At 40.2% G+C, this 22,808-nt stretch overlaps 1 protein-coding gene across 1 annotated transcript in view; it reads right to left on the bottom strand.

The window, feature by feature from the left end:
* Nucleotides 1-22,604, bottom strand: part of PAPSS1 (3'-phosphoadenosine 5'-phosphosulfate synthase 1) — a 103,969-nt gene extending 81,365 nt beyond the window's left edge. Inside the window, exons 1-2 of the mRNA XM_033214941.1 lie at nucleotides 22,302-22,604; nucleotides 3,080-3,194 (exon numbers count right to left, since the gene is read on the bottom strand). Coding sequence (XP_033070832.1) covers nucleotides 3,080-3,194; nucleotides 22,302-22,361 — 175 coding nt within the window. The 5' untranslated portion in view covers nucleotides 22,362-22,604. The remainder of the gene's footprint in view (nucleotides 1-3,079; nucleotides 3,195-22,301) is intronic.
* Nucleotides 22,605-22,808: the final 204 nt, after the last annotated feature.

Below are 22,808 nucleotides of genomic sequence, written 5' to 3' on the forward strand. Positions count from 1 at the left end.
GTTAATATACCAACCAATGTAGAAACACAAAACAACAAAATTTCTCTAAAATAAAATCTGATAAAAAGTGAACCATGTCTAGGAAAATAGTATACAAAAATCACTCAATACCTTGGGCAGATCCAGGTTAAGCATCTGAATTGCAAGAAAAAAACAAATCTTGACTTCCATGTCCAACATCATTATCAAAAAACATATATATATGAAGGCTACAGAAGATCTGACACTACAACTGACAAGTTTAATCTATTATACAGAATACTGCACCCATCAGGGGAATACATATTCTTTTCAAATACACGTTTATGAAAACTACAAGTTTTCCAGGTCCACATGGGATGAGCTTGAAAGTCACCATTACATCCGAACAAGTAAAAACCTGAACAGAATAACTCTTCTCGGATCCATAAGCGAGGGGAGGACAAGGGGCAAACCACTGCCCCCATGAATGGGGAGACAGGCAAATGCAGGGAGTGACGATTGACTGGAGCAGAGACTCACTGTGGGGAAAAGTGCTGTGGGAACCAGGGTCACACAGAAAAACCTAAACTGTAATTGATGAATGAATTAAGGCTCAGTGTGGACAAGTCTGAGAGTTAAAAATTTCAAAGGAACCTAGTTATAGGGAGGTCCCCACAACATTGTGAGTTTCACCTCCAGGAGCTCAATCAGGTTCTCACAGTAAGTACTGAAGAAAAATCCCCAAGTCCTTCCATTCTGAAATATACCAGAGCACCAGATTTTTTTTAACAAGGACTGAACTCAGAAGAAACTATTTAACCAAAGCGTAAACTGCTGAGGTTTTATTGGAACCTAACTGACCTGGGGGAAGGGAAATACCAACTCCAGCCAACTCTAGCCATCCTGTCCCAATTGAAGGCATAGGGTCAGGGCAAGGTGATGACTGAAAACTTATTACATACTAGACCATAGAGCAAGTACCAAAAAATCAGATAAGCTTTATTTATAAGTATCATTAGTGATGAAATAAATGGAAAATACCATGTTTAAGAAAAAGAGTACCCAATATTCTAAAGATCAATTTTCCCCCAAAATTAACCTAGATACAATGCAATCCCAAACTAAATAACAACAGAGTTCTGGGGAATTGCTTAAATCTATTACAAGATTCAGACAACACTAAGAGCCAGAAAAAGAAAAAAAAGGAAGTCACAATGAAAAAAAAAAGGCAACACTGCTGATAAAGAACAAGGTAAGAGGACTTAACTCCACTGTCTTTCCAGATTTATAAAAATATAGTAACTAAGAAATGTGGCATTAACAGAGGAACAGACAAATATATCAGTGGGACAGAGCAGAGGCCCACACGCAAGTGGAGACCTGAGAACAGAGCAGACACTGCCGATCAGAGAAAAAAGATACCCTCATCAATCTATGTTCTTGGGACAAGTGATTATTCACATGGAAAAAACCGAAAATGAATCTGTACCTAACACTATACACAAAAATCAACTGCAGATAAGGACCTAATTGAGAAAGACAAAAGCCTCTATTTCCCTGTATTTTTACAGGGAAATAAATAATTCCTTAGTCATCCAGATGAAAAAAGGAAAGCTCCTAAAAAGAAAAAGCTTATTAGACTCACACTTCTTCAAAAACATTTAATGCCAGAAGACAACAGAGTACTGTTTTTAAAATTCCAAGACCAAGAAAGTATGAACCAAATATGTATTTTACCCAGCCAAGTTGGCATGAAAGATAGTCAGACATTCTCAAACATAAAACCTCCAGGAGTTCAGAACCTAATGGAAGGCCACCTTGCAAAAACTATTTAACAAGGAAATACAGACAATTAAGACCATTTAAATAAAGAGCTCGTGAGTGAACATGTCATAGTAAAAGAACGGATGGTGAGCTACCAACTACTGACCCATTAAGTACTATAAACCTTGGCAATAAAAATGTAACAATTTAACAAGGGTCTGGAATTTAGAATGAAGAAATGGGAAGAATGGGAGAGTGTATCTGCTTTCATACAAAAACAAACAGACCTGTCTAAAAATGAAACATGATTAAAAAAAAAAAGAGTAACTTCTTTGCCAATCAGCACAAATTTTTAAGAACTGGTAACAACCACTGTTGACAAAGACACTGAGAAATAAACACCCTCCCATACTGCTGGTAGGAGAGTAAATGGGGATAAAATTTTAGTGGGCAATGTGGCAAAATGTATCAAAATTTTAAATATAATTCATAGAAGTGAAAGCATCCATCATTTTTAAAGCTACTTCAAAATCTGTATCAATTCAGTCACTCACTAGCCTGTTATGACTAGACCAAAAGACAGATTCTATGGAAACTAACACAATAGAAACAATCAAAGGCCAAAGCAAAAGCTGAATAGAAATTCACTTTGTGAAAATTCTTACCACTCATTTTTTCTGGTTATACCATGCTATGGTTTGAATGTGTCTCTAAGAGTTCATGTGTTGCAAACTTAATCCTCAATGCAACAGTGTTGAATGATGTGGTCTAATGGAGGTGTTTAAGTCATGAGGGCTCCACCGTCATTAATGGAATAATCCATCTATAAAAGGGATTGAGGCTGTGAGTTCAATCTTTTGTTCTTTCTCACTATGTGACTCCTTCTGCCATATTATAGACATAGCAAGAAGGCCCTCGCCAGATACTAGTCCCTCAATCTTGGACTTCCCAGCCTCCAGAACTATCAGAAATAAATTTCTTTTCATATAAATTACCCAATCTCTGGTATTCTGTTACAACAGCATAAAATAAACTAAGACGTATACGGTTTTCACTGTTAGCTTCTTAGAGCAGAATCCGATCTTATTTGCACTCAGAAGTGTGTAGAATGAGATGTAGTATCTATGAAAAAGTAGTTTTAAGGTGCATTGTGGTTTTTACCTTTATTTAACAGCAATCCTATAAAAGAACAAAAAAAATTACAAGAAATGTTATTAAGCAACTATGTCAGTTATATGTCATGATGCTCCAAATACAAGAACAGAGCTCGAAATTTAAATATGCCTATGCCTAGTCAAAGGTTACTTATAAGCACTATTTTTAAAGTAAATTGCTTTATCTCTCTTGACCATACCTGTTAGCCAAACTGTGCAACCACGAAAGCCACCTCTGGTCCCCACCACCTGACCTCTCTTGTTCCTGCTGACATGATGGGCTTGGTAGGTGACATTGGTTGCTCTCTGCATTCCCTAGAAAAAAAAAGAAAAAAAAAAATTCTAGTTTACATGAGTCCTTTAAAAGGCAAACACATATCCCTTGCAAACACACAAAACTCCATGTAACATGCCAAAAGCAAAGAAAAATATAAAACAGTTTTTTTTTTCCTTAGAGTACTGGCATGGTGTTTACTGCTTTATACATGCCAACTGATTTAATCCTCACAGCAACCCAAGGTCATAAGTACTCTTACTACTAAGGTTTCACAGACAAAGATTTTAAATCTGAGAAACGGTAAATAACTTGCTCGAGATTCCAAAACTAGTGAGTGGCAGACTCCAGAGCCTAGTCTTTTCACACATTCATTTATTCATTCATCCATTCAGACAGTATCTACTGAGGTCCTACTAGTATGCCAAGTGAGTAAAACAAGACCACTATCCTCAATTAGCCTACATCCCACTGGGGAACAATATAAACCAATAAAACTTAATTACAACATCAAAGAGTGGTAAGGGCACTGCAGAAAAATAAAATAGGGTAAAAAAGGAAACAGAGATGGGGAAAGAGTGCCTCTTTAGAGAGGACGATCAAGAAATGCTAAGAGGGTGACATTTGAGTAGACTCCTAAAGAAAGTGTGAAAGAGATGCCTATGGGTATCATGAGATAGCTACTTCTGAAATGAATAAAGTAGAATGCACTGGTTATAACTTCATGTTCTCCCAAAGCTGCTTAAAAAAAAAAAGCATAAAATTACATAGGCCTCAAAGTATCTGAACAGGCTTCCCTCCAAAGAAGATATACAAATGGTCAATAAGCCACATTATTTAAATAATATTCAACATCATTAGCCACCAGAGAAATGCAAACCAAAACCACAATAAGATATCACTTCACACCCACTAGGATAGCTGTAATAAAGACAGATAATAACAAGTACTGGTGAGGATATGGAAATATTGGAATCCTCATACATTGGTTGTTGGGAATATAAAACAGTACAGTCATTTTAGAAAACAGTAGCCCCTCAAAATGCTCAATACAGAGTTATCATATGACCAAACAATCCCACACCTACATTATACTCACAAGAAATGAAAACATGACCACATAAAACTTGTACATACATGTCCATAGCAGCATTTTCAGAAACACATTGTTATTATCATTACCACGTTGTACAACAGATCTTTCGAACTTATTCCTTGAATCTAAATAAAATTTTGTACCCTCTAATCAACATCTCCTCCAACCATCCTCCTCGACCCCCACTCCACCCCAAACCTCACAGTCCCTGATAAACACCATTCACTCTCTACTTCTACAGGTTCAACTTTTTTAGATTCCAAATATAAGTGAGATCACATGGTATTTCTCTTTCTGTGCCTGGCTTATTTCACTTAACATTATCATCCATGTGGTGACAAAGAAAAGGATTTTTATCATTTTCAAGACTGAATAGTATCCCACTGTGTAAATATACCACTTTTTTTATCCATGTATCAACTGATGAGCACTTAGGCTGATTTCATATCTTGACTATGGCAAGTAGTGCTGCAATTTGCAATTAACATGAGAATGTAAATATCTGCTCCACATACTGATTTCACATCCTTTCATTATATACCTAGTAGTGGGATTGCTGGATCATATGGTAGTTCTACTTATAATTTTTTGAGGAACCTCCATATTGATTTCCATAATGGCTATACTAATATTCCTGCAACAGCATACTAGGATTTTCTTTTCTCCCATCCTCACCAACACTTTTGTCTTTTTTTTTTTTTTGAGACGGAGTCTCGCTCTGTTGCCCAGGCTGGAGTGCAGTGGCCGAATCTCAGCTCACTGCAAGCTCTGCCTCCCGGGTTCACGCCATTCTCCTGCCTCAGCCTCCCGAGTAGCTGGGATTACAGGCGCCCGCCACCTCGCCTGGCTAGTTTTTTTTTTTTGTATTTTATAGTAGAGACGGGGTTTCACCATGTTAGCCAGGATGGTCTCGATCTCCTGACCTCGTGATCCGCCCGTCTCAGCCTCCCAAAGTGCTGGGATTACAGGCTTCAGCCACCGCGCCCAGCCCACTTTTGTCTTTTTTATAATAGTCATTCTAACAGGTGCGAGGTGATAGTTCATTGTGGTTTTAATTGCATTTCCCTGATGATTAGAGAAGTTGAGCTGATGATTAGAGAAGTTGAGCCTTTTTTAATATACCTGTTGGCTATTTGTCTGTCTTCTTTTTAGGAATGCCTATTCAGATCCTTTGCCCATTTTTTAATTGCATTGTTTTCTTGCCATTGAGTTGTTTGGCTTCCTATTCTGGATATCAATCCCTTATCAGATGTATGGTTCACAAATATATTCTCCCATTCTGTAGGTTGTCTCTTCACTCTGCTGATTGCTTCCTTTGCTGTACAGATGATTTTTAGTTTGATGTACTCCCATCTGTCTATTTTCATGTTTGTTGCCTGTACTTTTGAAGTCATATCCAAAAAAAAAAATCACTGCCTAAACTAGTGTCATATAACTTTTTCCCTACTTTTCTCTAGCAGTTTTAGTTTCTGGTCTTACATGTAAATCTTTAATTCACTTTTTTTTTTTTTTTATATGAGGTGCGATAAGGGTCTAACTTCATTCTTTTTCATGCAGATATCCAGTTTTCCCAACACCACTTATTGAAGACTGTCCTCTCCCCATCATGTATCCTTGGCACCTTTGTCAAAAATCAATTAAATATAAATCCATATATTTGTATCTGGGCTTTCTGCTCTGTTCTATGGTTTATATGTCTGTTTTTATGACTGTATCACGCTGTTTTGATTACTACAGCTTCAGAGTATGTTTTAAAGTCAAGTAATGTAATGCCTCCCGCTTTGTTATTTTTGCTCGATTGCTTTGGTTATCTGGGGTCTTTTGTTTCATACAAATTTTACAATCACTTTCCATACAAATTTTAGAATTGCTTTTTCTATTTCTGTGAAGAATCCTTGGACTTTTTATAGGGATTGCATTGAATCTGCAGATCTCTTTTAGTATGGACATTTTAACAATATTAATTCTTTCAATCCATGAACACATATAATGTTTCCATTTATTTGTCTTCGATTTTTTTCATCAATGTTTCACAGTTTTCAGTATACAGGTCTCTTACTTCCTTGGTTAAATGTATTCCCAAGTATTTTATTTTTCTGGTAGCTACTATAAATGAGATTGTTTTATTTCTTTTATAGGTACTTCATTGTTAGTATATAAAAACACTACTGGTTTTCTAATGTTGAGTTTGTATTCTGCATCTTTACTGAATTTATTTATTCTAACAGTCTTTTGGTGAAATCTTTAAGGTTTTCCACATACTTAAAACCATGTCATCTGCAAACAGGAACAGTTTAACTTCTTCTTTTCCCATTTGGATGCCTTTTATTTATTTCTCTTGTCTAAGTGCTCTGTCTAGGACCTCCAGTACTACACTGAATAGAAGTGGCAAGAGTGGGCACCCTTGTTGTGTTCCTGATCTTAGGGGGAAAGCTTTCGACTTTTCCTGTTTCTCCATTGGGTATGATGTCAGTTGTGGGCTTGAAATATATAGTCCTTACTGCACTGAAGTACATTCCTTCTTTTCCTAATTTGTTGAGAGTTTTTATCATAAGAGATTAATGAATTCTTTCAAATAACTTTTCTGCATCTATTCAGATGATCATAGGTTTGTCACTCTACATTCTGTTAGTGTGGTGCATCACCTTTATTAATTTGCATACGTTAGCCAGGCACGGTGGCTCACACCACTAATCCCAGCACTTTGGAGGCTGAGGCAGGTGGATCACCTGAGGTCAGGAGTTTGAGACCAGCCAGGTCAATGTGGAGAAATCCCGTCTCTACTAAAAATACAAAAATTAGCTGGGCATGGTGGCATGTGCCTGGAGTCCCACCTACTCAGAAGGCTGAGGCAGGAGAATTGCTTGAACCCAGGAGGTGGAGGTTGCAGTGAGCCAAGATCACGCCATTGTACCCCAGCCTGGGTGACAATAGCAAAACTACATCTCAAAAAAAAAAAAAAAATTGCCTATGTTGAACCATCCTTGCATCCCTGAAATAAATCCCACCTGATAACAAGGAATGATCCTTTAATGTGCTATAGAATTCAGGTTGCTATGTGTTCAGGATTTCCGCATCTATGTTCATCAGGGACATTGGCATGTGATTTTCTTTTCTTCTGGTGTCCTTTTGTGGCTTTGATATCAGGGTAATGTTGGCCTCATAAAATAAATTTGGAAGTATTTCCTCTTCAATTTTTTGGAAGAGTTTAAGAAAAAATGGTGATATGGTTTGGCTATGCGTCCCCACACAAATCTCATCTCGAACTGTAATCTCCATGTGTGAAGGGAGCAACATTGTAGGTGGTGATTGGATCATGGGGGCGCTTTCTCCCATGCTGCTCTCATGATAGTGAGTTCTCACAAGATTTAATAGTTCAAAAGTGTGGCACTTCCGCCCTTGTTCTCTCTCTCCTGCCACCATGTAAGATGTGCCCTGCTTCCTCTTCACCTTCTGCTATGATTGTGAGTTTCTGGGGCCTCCCCAGCCATGCAGAACTGTGAGTCAATTAAACCTCTTTTCTTTATAATTTACCCAGTCTCAGGGAGTTCTTTATAGCAGTGTGAAAACAGACTAATACAGACTGGCATTAATCCTTCTTTAAATGTTTGATAGAACTCGACAGTGAAGACATCCCTTAACAAATTATTGTCACTATTGTTAATAGTCTTTTAATGTTCATACTAGAGATATAAATTATTGACACATGACAATTACAGTATTAATTCCTAACTTGACTGTGGATTTACTTTTAACAGTGAGTTTTATACTTTCTTGTTACTAATTAGCATCCTTTTATTTCAGCTTGGAGAACTCCCTTTAATGTTTCTTTTGAGACATGTCTGGTAGTGATGAACTCCCTTAGCTTTGTCTGGGCAAGTCTTTATGTTTCTCTTTGTGAATTACAGCATTGTTGAATATGGTATTCTTGGTTGACAGGGTTTTTTTCCTTCAACACTTTGAACATGTCACCCCACTCTCTCCTGGACTATAAAGTTTCTGCTGAAAAGTCTGCTGCTAGCATTTTTGGAACTCCCTTATATGTGATTTGCTTCTTTTCTCTAGCTGCTTTCAGAATCCTGTTTTATTTTTGACAGTTTAACTCTATGTCCTGATGTAGTCTTGTTTGGATTGAATCTGATTAGAACTTTTGATCTTCCTGTACTTATTTATACCTTTCCCCAGATTTGAAAGTTTTCTGTTGTTATTTATTTAAATAAGCTTTGTAACCCTTTGTCTTTCTCTTCTCCTTGGACTCCTATGCCTCGACTTTTTGTATTTTTGATGCTGTCCTATAAATCCTGTAAGCTTTCTCCATTACTTTTCATTCTTCTTTTTCCTCCTCTAACTATGTAAGAAATCCGTCTTCAAGTACAGATTACTTTGCTTGATCAGTTCTTCTATGGATGCTCTCTATTGCATTTTTCATTTTATTCATTATGTTTTTCAGTTTTATAATTTTTTATTTTTTAAATAATTTCAATCTGTTAAATTTCTCATGTTGCTCATTTACTGTTTTCCAGAGTACACTGAATTATTTCTATTTTATTGAGGTTTGCTGAGCTTCCTTACACAATTATTTTTTAATTCTTTTTCAGGCAGTTCATGTATCTCCATTTCTTTTGAGTCAGCCACTGAAAGGTCAGTGATACTTTTGGTAGTATTAAGTCTCCTTGTTTTTTCACATTTCTTGTTGTCTTATACCAATATCTGTACAATGAAGAGGTAGCAACTTATTCCAGTCTTTGTAGGCTGGCTTCATCTGGGAAGCACTTCACCAGTCAACCTGTCCAGAGAATTCGGGGAGGCCATCTGGCATGGTGCACAGGCAGGCTTGCTGCTGTAGTTTTCTGGGAGGCTGGCCTGGTATCTGGGTCAGCAGGTAGGCAGGGCTCAGCTGGTGCTGGAGTAGATGTGGAGGCCTAGGTCTACAGGGGTTGGTTTGAAGCCTACCTAGAATCATAGGACCTGCTCTGGAGCCATGGGGGCTGGCCTAGATGCTCGGCATGTGGGTGCTGGCCTGGAACCTGGGTCCACAGAAATGGTCCTACAACCTGGGTCCATGGGGGCTGGTCCAGTGCTGAGATGTATTGGGATGGTACTGAAACCCTGGGTCTCTCAAGTATGGGGTTGCAGTAGCCAGCCTGGAGGGTGCAGCCACAGGGAATGGCCTTGTATTGGGGCAGACCTGACACCCAGGGCTGTGTGGGCCAACCTGGCTCTCAGCTGGTCTGAAACCTAGAGAAGGCCTGAAGCTGGGACAGCTTGGAGCCTGTATCCACAGGTGCCTGCCTGTGGGAGCCAGCCTGGTACTAAAGGGAGCTCTGAGCCCAGGGACACTGGGGCTAGCCTGGCCCTAAGACAAGTCTAAAACTTGAGTCAATTGGGTCTGGCCTGGTGGTAGGGGTCGGAGGAGCTGGAACCTGGGACTGCAGAATCCTGCTTAGTATCAGCATAGGCTTGGAGGCTCAATCCATGGGTACCAGCCTGGAGTCTGGGGTTGTAGGGACCTGCCTGGCACTCGGTTTCACTGGGGTGGGCCTGGTGTTGGGTTCCAAGACAAAATCTTATGCTCACTGCCCTCTCCCCCCCAAGCAAAGGGTATCTTTCTCCACATTGTGCTGCCTCAGGTGGCAGGCTGGGGGCGGTGATATAGATCACGTAAAACTGTTCTTTCTACTCTCTTCAATGTGTTTTTCCTGATTTCTCTGCTACATGCAGGTGCTGTCACCTCTTACCTGGCTTCCTTAGCTTTTATTAAGGTATTTTTGTGCAAGAATAGTTGTTCAATTAATGTGTATGTGGGAAGACAAGCACTGGGAAGTCCCATTCTATCATTTTGCTGACCTCCACCAAGACACAGATTTGATTTTTAAGGAATTAAATTTCTATCCAAATCTTCAACTTCCATGAGATTAAGGATCTCTTTTCCTATCTTCTCCTTCACAATCCTGTACAGTAGAAATGCTATCTCCCACACATCTGAATCTTATCGTTACCAGTGTCTAAAAAATCCTCTGGGACAAAAGGGATAATTTGACAATTCTCTTAATAGGTATGCCACAAAAGCTGCACCCCTTTCCATCTACTCATCTCATTAACAATAATTACTTATACAATTATTAATACTTTATTTCCAATAAAATACTTTTACATATTTAATAATCGCTTACAAAAAACTGTAATATGAGTCTCTAGATTCATTTCTTTTCAATAAACTGATGAAGCAAATACAAGTTACCAGTTCCACACTTCCAAGAACTTAAAAAAAAAGGCTTCAGAAGTAGACATTTGTATATCTTGAGAAGCAGTAGCACCTCTTTAGTTTTAGCTCCCATCAATACTGGCTAAGGAGGAAAAGGGAGCTAAGGTCTCTGCTAAAAGGGAATTGAGGAAGGTGCTATACACATTTTGCTGCCTATACTGGTAGAACCTGTTTGGTTTAGTCATTTTGTTTGAGGATTTTTCCAAGTTACTTTGCTCTTTAGACAAGAAGAAACATGTATCTAATCAATTTTAATTGATTTTGGTCCGTGAAATATCTTCTGCTTTTCTTATCAAATCAAGCTAGAATGCATAACAATTACCTGTCAAGCTATAAACTGCTGAGAATATGGTTGTGAAAATATACAGACAGGATAAGTAGAGACCGTCTGTTTTAACCTCTAAAAAGAATGCTCCCTCAGTTTCTTGTCTCCTACATTGAAAAAGATTCTGGCAGCAAACATAGTACTCTGGATATAAGGAGTTTTTTTTTGTTTATGTATGTTTGATATTGTTAAATCAAGTTAAAGCTAAAGCTTCCTCTTTACATATTTTAAGTTCAGCCCAAAGGTTTCTCCATATGTAGTAAACTGTAACCTAGTTGGAGATATAAACAGACTGTAGCCACACTTGTGCCAGTCACTGAGTTTTGGCCAATCAAATGTGGCCAACTGTTCAAAGCATGTTCAAATAAGCCAAATGCTGAGCTATAACCAATTCAGTTGTTTCTGGACCTCACTTCCATTTTCTGTACACCACTTTCCTTCTTCTGTACATAAATCTTCCACCATGCAGCTGCACTGACTCAGGAGGCTGCCCAATTCACAAATCGTTCTTTGCTCAAACTCTTTTAAATTTAATTTGGCTAAAGCTTTTAACGGTATTTTTCATATTAAAAAATAAACTTTAAAAAATTGCCACATTGTCCTACCTCCCAGTTTTTCAGAGTAAATCAAACAGCACTTTTATAAAACTACTGGAATTGAAACAGCCTTTGCAAAAATTGTAAGTGAGAAAATTGTAACAGTGAAAAAGACCTGATCTAACCAACCCCCATCTTGCCTTGAACCTCCAAACTGCCCTTAGGTATTGCTGGGTTTGGGCCAAGCTAACTTTGGGAGAAATTTAGTTTTTAATTTAAATGATAATAGTACTTCCCCAAAAGTAAACCATCTTTTAAAGCTAATAAAAGACCACCAGGTTAGGAGATGAGAGGAGACTGAATTCTCCTAAGGTGTAAACATAAATGATTACCAGTCACTGCTCCAGAAGTCACAAGATTTTCAACTTCCCCAGTTACTCCCGCAGATGACATCACTATTGTAGAATCTAAGATTGGCCTTTTGAGATGTCTTTTCAGGTTTTTGCATTTCTGACTACCAATGGCTCCACCTGGACCCACCAACCACCTGTGTGCTCCCACCCAGAAGCGGACTTAACACACTAAGACTATTTTCCACACCCCTATTATTACATCCCCAATGAATTAGCTGCACCCATTTCCTTGCCAACCAAACTACCCTTAAAAAACCCTGGCCTCCAAATTTTGAGGGAGGCTGATTTGTTCAATAATAAAAGTCTTCTGTTCAGCTGGCTCTGCATGAATTAAACTCTTTCTCTCTGAAATTACCCTGTCTTGATAAATTTGCCTGTGGGCAGCAGGCAAAAGGAACACATTGGGTGGTTACAGAATTGCAAAGTGGTAGACTTATGCCTGAATTTTTAGACTCCGCACGGCACTTAAACATGTGATCTTCTACTTCCCCTTTCCTTCCTTCTGCACCCACTTCAGCCAAATCCTTTCTATAATTCTGAGGAAACATGATATTAATGACTCACTAAGGGTTGAGACTGACTGAGTTCCTTTCACCTCTAAATTTTTATTCTTGGCTCTCTGGGTTGGATTTTTTTTTTTAAAGTACATTTCTATACTGAGTCTTCTGTGCCCTAGTTTCCACACACAGGAGAAATCAAGCTTATTGCTTAACAGTCTGGGTGCTTTGTAGAAATATATATACACACACACGTATATATACACACATATATATATATATAAAATCTGGCTCAGTGTAAGTATGTGTACCTAGGAAGTCCCTGTAACATTTACTGCCCATATCATTCTTTTGTTATTTATGTACCATTAATACATTTAGGTGTCTTCTTGTGCCTATATATTTTTACTTCCTCAGGAAAGTAGGTCAAGGACTATGAGTGTCCTGCTTGGGGTCAGGTTCCAGGTCATGCTGAGGTCCAAAGGGAGAAAGTGGATGAGCAGATAGCTGAAAGAACACTCAGGGGCATAGGGAAGTGGAAGGTAATTTTATTCAGCAGCTCTCTCATCAGCAGCCCACTCACATTAGCTCTCTCACACTGTTTGCCTTGTCTCTACTGCTTAGTCCAGCAGCTCCCACACATAGCTATGCAGCCGGCTCGCCCTTCAGGGTCAGCATCTTAAATCTCTCTCTCTCTCTGGGTGTGAGTGAGCCGAGCTGTGTCCTGGCTCGCTTCTATCCAGCTGCAAGGATGGACAGCTCCAGCTCTCTCTCTCTCCTTCTCTGGGGGCAAGTGCACCCATACAATGTCAGTAGGGCAGTTATACCTTTTACAGACAATTGTGGCTTAGAGCCAAATGATGAGTCTTCTTATGTCACGGCTACATGACTGTGATAACAAGTGGAGTTATACACCTGTGCTGTAAACTCGCTGAGTCATTCTGGATGTTTACCTTGGCCTATCCTTGACCAAAGCACAGCCATGTTCTTTACAGTGAGTTACAATTATCCATATTTTCCACAATGCCCAACTTCCTTTGTTCCTAGTTAGTACTCATAAACATTAGATACAAGACATTTAAAGTATGGTTTGTTTTCTCTGTGTATCTTGCAAATGAAATGATGACTGATACTTGGAAATCTTAAATCTAGCAGAAATGGAATAATTCTTTCCAAGACCATTTAATACTTTCTACATTTAGAACTGAATGACTAACAATCCTGTCACTAGGCTAACATTGCATGGCCTCTGATATTTGTAGTATGCATTTTCTGTACATACTACAAACGTCTGTCCTCGTCAACCACACAAGTGGCCCTTTTTGACCCATTCTAATTTCCACATGGCCATTTTGTTATTTTACTCACTTGCCTATAAGGAAAATCAACTTCTCTATGATGCTATTTAAAGAATTTCAGATTTTGTGAATTTTTCATGATTTTATAAAGAATTGTGCATTTTTAAGTGAAATTTATAAAGACACAAAGCATATACCAAATACTAAGCATAATTCTGGACTTCAACGTCTTTCATCCATCCTACCACCCACCCTAAACTAACTGCTAAACAGTGTATTACTCCAATGAGAAATCCCTGAAATGGCAACAGGTACATTTCTTTTATGTCCCAAGACACAATATGGATAAAACTGAAGAGATGGTAACAATATGGATAAGAGACTGTAGAATACAATGAAAAGAAATCTTTAGTTCACAGAGTTCTTAATAATTAAAACCTTTAGTTCACAGAATTAACTGATAAATGAAATTAATCTTGTAAATATTAATAAGTCAATGATAAAAAGCAAGTGAAGATCCTACAACCCTGGAGGATGTTGAGAAAACAACTTGAAAAGGCTACTCTTAAAACTTTGCTACTACAAAATATGTTGTGTAGCAACACTGGCATGGCCTGGCTGCTTGTTAGAAAGCAAATCTCAGGCCCTACTACAGATCTCCTGAATCAGGACTAAGTTACTAGCATGTTTATCTCATCACTACCATCTGTCATACATACACTCTGCATACACATTACGGCTCTCCAACTATTCTGTTAAAGATTAAATAACTTTTAAATATGTAATAGGTTTTTATATCCGTACCTTTAATGGAAAGGCCCTCCATTCCATTACCTTCAGCTGGGAATTTTGGCCCTAAGACACTCCTAGAAGTCAGAATGGGCCTGGGACTATCTGTTCATTCATTATTTGTTGTTTGATCCTTTCTAGACACTCAGGACACAATAAAAACAAAAACATTTCATAAAAGGAACTAGTTACACATAGGTAAATAAAGAAATCATTAATCTGTAACAGACCCTGTCTCCTACCACAAACACAGTGAGGCATTCACCACACATACAAGGGAGGTTCAGAGACTCGGGAGCCAAAATACACTAATGTCCACCTCAAAGGTTGAAATTAACTATTAAAACCACATAAAAGTATCCACAAAAACTTATACACAAATGTTCATAGCGTTTATTCATGAAAGCCAAAAAGTAGGAACAACCTAAATGTCCACCAACTGATGAATAAAGAAGATGTGGCCGGGCGTGGTGGCTCATGCCTGTAATCCCAGCACTTTGGGAGGCGGAAGCAGGTGGATCATGAGGTCAGGAGATGGAGACCATTCTGGCCAACATTGTGAAACCCCGTCTCTACTCAAAATGTAAAAATTAGCCGGGCATGGTGGCATGTGCCTTTAATCCCAGCTACTCGGAAGGCTGAGGCAGGAGAACAGCTTGAACCAGGGATGCGAAGGCTGCAGTGAGCCGAGATTGTGCCACTGCACTCCAGCCAGGCGACAGAGTGAGACTCCATCTCGGGGGAGAAAAAATAAAGATGTGTCATTATCCATACAACGGGATTTTCTTCAACCATATATTGAATGAACTATTTAAAAAAAAAAAGGAGTCTTGCTCTGTTGCCCAGGATGGAGTGCAGTGGCGTGATCTTATCTCAGTGCAACCTTCGCCTCCTAGTTCAAGTGATTCTCCTGCCTCAGCCTCCCGAGTAGCTGGGATTACAGGCACATGCCACCACACATGGCTAAATTTTTTTGGATTTTTAGTAGAAACAAAGTTTCACCATCTTGACCAGGCTAGTTGACACATGTTATAACACGGATGAAGCTTGAAAACATTATCCTAGGTGACAAAAGCCAGATACAAAAGGCCATAGATTATATAATTTCATTTCTAGGAAAGCCCACAACAGCATAATCCATAGAGACAGAAAGTACATTATTGGTTGTCAGGGGCTAGGAGAAAATGTAGAGCCTGGGGAATGACTACTAATGGGTATAAGGTTTCTTTCTGGGGATATGTAAATATTCTAAAATTAGATTCTGGTGATGACTGTACAACCCTGGTTATACTAAAAACCACTGAATTGTACACTTAAAAATATGAAAGACAGTTCAGGCACAGTGACTCACGCCTGTAATCCCAGCACTTTTGGAGGCTGAGGCAGGCAGATCATGAGGTCAAGAGATCAAGACCATCCTGACCAACATGGTAAAATCTTGTCTCTACTAAAAATACAAAAACTAGCTTGGCATGGTGGTACACACCTGTAGTCCCAGCTACTTGGGAGGCTGAGGCAGGAGAATCACTTGAACCAGTGAGGTGGAGGTTACAGTGAGCCAAGGTCGCACCACTGCACTCTAGTCTGGCAACAGAGCAAGACTCTGTCTCAAACAAAAAGAAAAAAAGAAAAAAAAAATACAAAAGACAAAAGCAGAGGGAAGGTCTGCAAGCATCAACGTAACTAGAGAGAACAACAAGAGAAAACAGCCCACGCAATGGCTGCATTTATCCAAAGACAGACACTGAATTTCTCTATGCAATGTCTGGTATTTCTACCATCATTATTCAGTTAAAATTTAACTGTGTCTTTAGGAAAAGATATGTCACAGAAACGATTATCACTGGCAAGATTTCTCTCCTTGATCAAACTAGGCAGGCTCCTTCTGAACCCTTTTTCAACTGGGCCCTATCCTTGGGCATGTCTTCAAGAGTCGAATTTTAGCAGAAATCCCCCATCCTCGATAGCTGACCAAACTCGCCAAGCTGCACCATCCCCCAGATGATGCCTGATCACCTTGGCCTGCCTGCCTTCAGCAAGAACACTGTTAAACTGTTTTAGTCAGAATACTCCCCAATTCTGAATGTTTCCTCTCTAATTTTTCATCCACTGACCCCCACACCGCTCCCTCACGATAAATTCCCACTTTTCCTCATTGTATTTGGAACTGAGCCCAATCTCTCTCCCCTACAGCAAAACTCCATTGCAGACGTCTCTATAGCCACTGCAATAATCTCCCTGAGAACATTCTCTTTACTATCACTTAAATAAATACCAAAAAGAAAAGTCATTCCCTTTATTTGAACTAATTACTTAATCTGATTTCAAAACAATTCAGGATTGGGGTTTTCCTGTCTTGTCATTGGTATGCCATGAGTAACCGATCCACCTCAGAGTAAGAAATGGCAACTTCTAGGCTGATGGGGGAAAAAAGGCCACATCAATTGGATTCTTTAATTGGATTTTACATTTGCATTTCAGATTTAAGAATTTTTTTAGACATTTAGGTTTTTTAAGAAATCTTTTCCAATAGATGTTAGAAGAATTATCCCCTCCATACACAAGTAGAATAACCAAAAATGTCTCCAGAACTGCCAAATGCCCCCTAGGGCTGGTAAAATCTCACATGACTGAGAACCACTAAAGTAGAGAACTACTCCTCAAAACTCAGTGTAACACACCCAGGCTGGGAAGTATATCGACATTTCAAATCTGAAGAAGCAACGACGCTAAGGGGAGGCTAATACTGCTAGACATGCTACCGGAAGCCAGGGTGCAAAACTGCCCAAAACTAAAATTTCAAAGTAGCCACTGACTCTAGAAATTACCTGTTCTTGGGAACAGAGTAAAAATACCCGCATACATAAACACACAGATAAGTAGGGAAAAAAAAAACAAAGCTTCATCTAGATCTGTACTGTCCAACAGAGCTTCCTGAGATGATGAAAATGTTCTATACTGTGCTGTCCAATTCCTGTGGCCACTCACCACATATGCAGCTCTTGAAATGTGGTTACTGCCACTAACAAACGGAATTTTTTACTTACTTAATGTTCATTAAATTTCACTTGCCACAAGTGGATCGTGAACTGGACAACACAGATCTAGACCTTACTATCATTCGTCTTATTGCTGTTGTTGGTAGAAGTTTAAGTTTCCCTTTTCATCAGGCAATTTTTTTAGTATCATCTTGCCAGGGTAGAAAGATCAATTCTCTGTTAAACCTGGGGGTGGGGGAAATAAAAGACCAGTGCCTGCCCCTGACCACACCCAGGCAAATCCTCTGAAAGACAAGTATATTGGCCTCTTGTTTGGCTGCGTGTTCCACTTCTGCGTCCTTATTTCCTTTTTGTATCATCTGAGTGTTCAGCTAAATCCAGAAGGGGCTGCTGGCCTTCTATGAAAAAGATCCACATATAAGGAGACAAGCTGTTTGGGAAAGACAGAATTGGTAAAAGAGGGAATTATTTCATTCATTTGGTTTAATTAACTCTCTCTCAGGTAGAACGTAATATTCATAAAACAGGACCCTTCTCTGTCTTTTTACCACTGCATCCTCAGGACCTGGAACAAAGGCACAAAGTAAATGTTAAACATTTGATGAACTAATAAATAATAAGAACAAGAATAGTACTCCAGTGCCAGGAACCACAGTTTTATAAATATATTAACGTCTTTAAACCTCACTATAATCCCATATAGTATGCACCATTAGCCTCACTGTGAAGTATGTTTTATTATCTCATTACAGACGAGGATACTGAGAGATGGAGGGGTTAAATAATGTTCCCAAGATCACCCAGATGGTAAGTGACAAAACTGTAATCTGAATCCTCCCACATATGGAGCTTATTCCCTTACTTAAGCTTTTTTAAGATACTAATGAATTATCTAAGGATTTCAATATCAGAGCTACCGAGCTACTTCGCATCCTGCCCCTAATCCCCAATTTTGTTATATCAGGAAAAGCTCGGTATAGATACAAAACATCTATAACGAAATATGATTACAAGATACGTATTAGTAGACAGAATGCAACACAATGCAGAAGAGCACAAACAATTCAGCCCATGAACAAGTGAACATATGTATCTATAAGGGCCACACATTTCACACAGTTAAGGTAAAATGGTCCAAGGCTCTGAACATTTCAGCCCCTGATAAAGGGTAACAGGCATCCCAGGGAGAAGGAAAGGCTTGTATAAAACCATGAGGATGTATGATATGGATGGAAAGTTGGACTGGAGCTATGGAAATTTAGGGAGTTGTAAGAGGGGAATGGAAAAGCAAACCAGAGAGAGACTGTATATGCTTCTTAATGTCATGCCCGGTTTCAAACACTTCTTTTAGCACCCTACTTCACTGTAAGGCAGATCCAACAAGGGACTCAGCCCAATATGATTCTACAAAATGGGTAAATGATACCTGGGCCTGAACTGAGTGTCCCAAATTTCCCTCAGTCCAACTAACACATCCCCAAGGGCAGATGAAAACTGGTCCCATTGGAGAAAGATTCAACTGGATAAGAAACGATATTCATTATATCTGATGCTTTATCAGACTGAAGTAAGAGGCAGCTCTAAGAGTAAGTCAATTTCTTGGTTTTTCTTCACTATTCCCACAGGTATATGGACAACTTTAACTTTCTGTAATTCTAACCGTTTCCCAGAGCTGAAAGACTACATTTTCCCATCTCTTTGCCTATTGTCTCCCACGAGTACACTTCCTTTACCTAATCCTTAACAGGAGCTATTACCCAAAGCTTAATATTTGGTCTCACATTTATTTTCCTAATACTCTTTAACTCAAATTTAACCATGAAACCTTTACTTCCAACCTCAGCACAACTCAATTTCTATAACTATGTTATCCACATGTCCCTACTATTTGAAATGTGGAGAGTATGAAGGGAAATGTGTACTAACTGTAAAAAAAAAAAAAAAACTCCATATTTTTATAACTTTTTATTAATTATGATAGTGTTGAACTTATACTAACATTGAAAAACATACTGAAATGATAGTATTTGGGATATAGTAGGTTAAACATATTACTGAAATTTATGTCACCTGTTACTTTATACTTTTTAATGTGGTATCTAGTAAATGTTGAATTATATACATGGCTCATATTTCCTCTAAAACTATCTCTACTAAGGCTGTCCCTCAAATGCAACAGGTTTAAAATGGGTCCACCACTAACAAGCTCCATGACCTCTCTGTGCCTCAGTTTTGTCATCTATAAAATGGAAATACTAATTGTAATAGAGGATGATAATAGTAAGAGCTAAGTCTAATTGTCACAATATCTCTGTGAGGCTATCATTTTCATTTTATAGATGAGCAGACAGAGGCACAGAGAAATTAAGTGACCAGCCAAAAGTTACATAGTTAATAAATAGTGGAGTCCAGATGTCAGCCCAGGCAGTCAGCTCCAAGCTCCGGCTTTTAACCACTGTCTCTCATGATATTCACCCTCAGAAATTTAACAAAAACTCAATGGATTAATATAGGTAAAACATTTCAAACCGTTCCTGGCACACACTAAACTCTCCTTTGTGTTTAACTAATATCACCCTTACCCCCGTGCCCAACCTACTTCCCAATTTCCACATAGGTAACTACCTTTCTCCCCACTTCCCAGACCAAAACTTCAGGTTCATCTTTTAACATTTCTCCCTTTTTCATCCCCTATATCTAGTCGGTCCTCTCTACACTTCCTTAAATGTTTTTAATGCAGCTACTCCTCTAGTCCCACTGCCACCTTACCCCAGCCCTTCAGCCCCTCACACTGGATGAATTAACAAGAACATAAATAGTGCTCATGTGCCAGGTAGGCTTCAAATCTATTAATTCATGTAAACCTTACTATAACCTTGTCTGGTCTCCAGGGCTTCCCCATCTGGGTCCTACCGGGTCTACATTTCTTCAGCAGAACATTCTTCCTGGATTACCAATTTTATCCTGTGATAGGAATTTTAAAGGTGTATGGGTTCTTCACACTTGTGCCTATTAAGCTGATTTAAGTATGAGAGAGGGAGAGACGATGGGTGTTCCATGAGGGAGAGAAAAAAATTATAAGGATCAGAAAATTTTAAATTCTAGCCCCATCAAAAATCTCCCATAGAATCAAGTCTTCTCTGCAGACAAACATAAGAGCATCACGTAGCCCCAGCCTCCCTATTCAACCTTACCTCCACTTCCCAACAAAAACTCTCCAGAGCAGTCAAACAAGTTTCGTCAATGTTCCTGGAGTAAAAAAATAGTAATTTTTATTCCCAACACTTCTCCACAAAGTGCCCCTCTGACTCAGAACGCCCAGGCGAAACTAATCTCTCCTCTAAATTGCAATAAAACTTCTGTCTTACGCCACTCACTGTGTACCACAAAGACATATTCACCAGTTGGCAAATGTCACAACCCCAACACAGACCATGAACTACCAGAAGACAAGCAGTTTAAGTCCCACATTTTTCACCACCATGTCTAGCACAAGTCTCTACATAGAATACGCACCATGTGGCAAATGTTAATAAATAAATGAGTAAACAAATGGACAATGTAACAAATTATGTGTAAATACCCCAAGTTAGCCAACCTTATTTCCCTAAACATGAAATACCTTAAGGTAACAGGAGCCAAACCGAGTCTCAGTTTCAAGGCAGTGGTTTCACTGCGCTTTCAAATTCATGATCTGCCTTCTTTGTTCATCAAAACAATCCCGTGAAGTACATACTATTATACCCTTAAGTCAACTGAGGTTCGAATAAGTAATGACTTTCTTCAAGATCACACAGTCAGTAAATGGCAAAGCTGGGAAGAGAGACCAGGCCAGGAGTCCAGTGCTCTTTCCACGGTTCTAATTCATCTTTTAAATCTCCTTCCCCTCCTTACCATCTATAGAGTTAAATAAAAGGAGAGAGGAATCAGCAGACAATTCTTGATAACAATAACAGATGTGGTAAATTAATGATTTCCAAAGAACATTTGCCTGAAATTGCTTTTTTTTTTCTTTGATTCATCAAAGGCAAGTAACGTTTTGGGAGACACTGCATTTAAACCTCATTATTCCATTGGACCGTGAAATAACATTTCCATCTAAACCTAAAACCAGTTCCTTTCCAGACTCCAAAGATAGGCCCTCCCCTGCTCCACACTTACAAAGGAAGATAAGGCTGTTTCTCATCACAGATAAATTAAGGAAGTAAGCAACGTTATGAGGACACAGCACTTTACAAAGTCCACTGGCAGTCGTTACTAAACGTTATAAAGGACTGGTCCCACACCTGACTGTCACCAGGAATGGAGTCTTTAAAACTCCTACTTGTTAAACATTCCGATTTAACACAGAGACACAAAGAACCTCAGTTCAGGGCAGTCTCAAGCCATGAATGACCACATTGTTGGGTACTCTCCCTTCACACTGAAACTCAGAAATGGAAAGACATGGAGATGGACCCAAACCTGGGCCAACCGCACTGGCAAAGCCAAGAAAAACCAAGAATGCGTCGAAGGCGCCCGCCTCCGCCTCCTCTGCAGATCTTCACGCCACTCCAAGGGATGCAGGAAGCTCCAGTTTCTGCAGCCGCAGGTTTCAGCGCCCTGAGGTTTCAGCAGCCGCCAGCTCACGTGTGAAGGATTTTCCTGGGGGTCTTACCTGAGCGCAGGCGCTGGGGAGGGGAGGCGTTCTTCCCAAGAATGGTGGCCCGGACAGCACGCTGCGCCAAGCCAGGGCGAGACCCCCACCCTGCGCCGGGCCCCTCTGCCTCACAACCACTCACGGCCCCAGTCGGGAGGCGCCGCGGTCCCGGAACCCACCTCCGCGCTCCTGGAAGGATGCGATGGAGGCGAGAGAGAGGCGGCGGCTCCGGAATGAGCTGCTCCCACAGCCTCTCCGCTCCTCGCCGTCTCGCCCTCCTCCCCCACTTACCCAGCTCTGCGCGTTATTGCTCAGCTTGACTTTCTTGCACAGGCTCCCGGGGATCTCCATGACCGCGGAGCGCGCTGGGCAGCCGGAGTTCTCTGCGCCGGGAGGGTAGCAGGAGGAGGCAGGCCAGCGAGCGGGGCGGGGCTGGAGGGCGGGGCCTACTCGCGTCGAGGCGGGCGCGCGCTGACGTGAGCACGCGCCCGTGCTCGTGGCCTGGGTTGCGCGGCGCACGCGGCGCGCCTCGGAAATGGGTCCGGGGCAGAGGTCTGCGGGGAAGGGCGAAGCGCCGGGATAGAACCGGAGGTAGAAGCTGGGGGCGGAGCTTCAGCGCTCGCGCCGGCGCGAGCGCGCACGGCGCTCCTCCTTCCAGATCCCGATGAAAGGGCGGGGCCTGGGATGCAGTCGTGGACCGTCACGCACCTCTGCGGCTCCGAGCCTATCTTTGAGCTAGCGCAGAGCTCTAAGAGCGAGTACCAGCAGCCAGGAGAGCGGCAAGCGGAGTGCGCGGCT

The sequence above is a fragment of the Trachypithecus francoisi genome, unplaced genomic scaffold (assembly GCF_009764315.1).
Source record: "Trachypithecus francoisi isolate TF-2019V2 unplaced genomic scaffold, Tfra_2.0 Lachesis_group1, whole genome shotgun sequence".
Lineage (NCBI taxonomy): Eukaryota > Metazoa > Chordata > Mammalia > Primates > Cercopithecidae > Trachypithecus > Trachypithecus francoisi.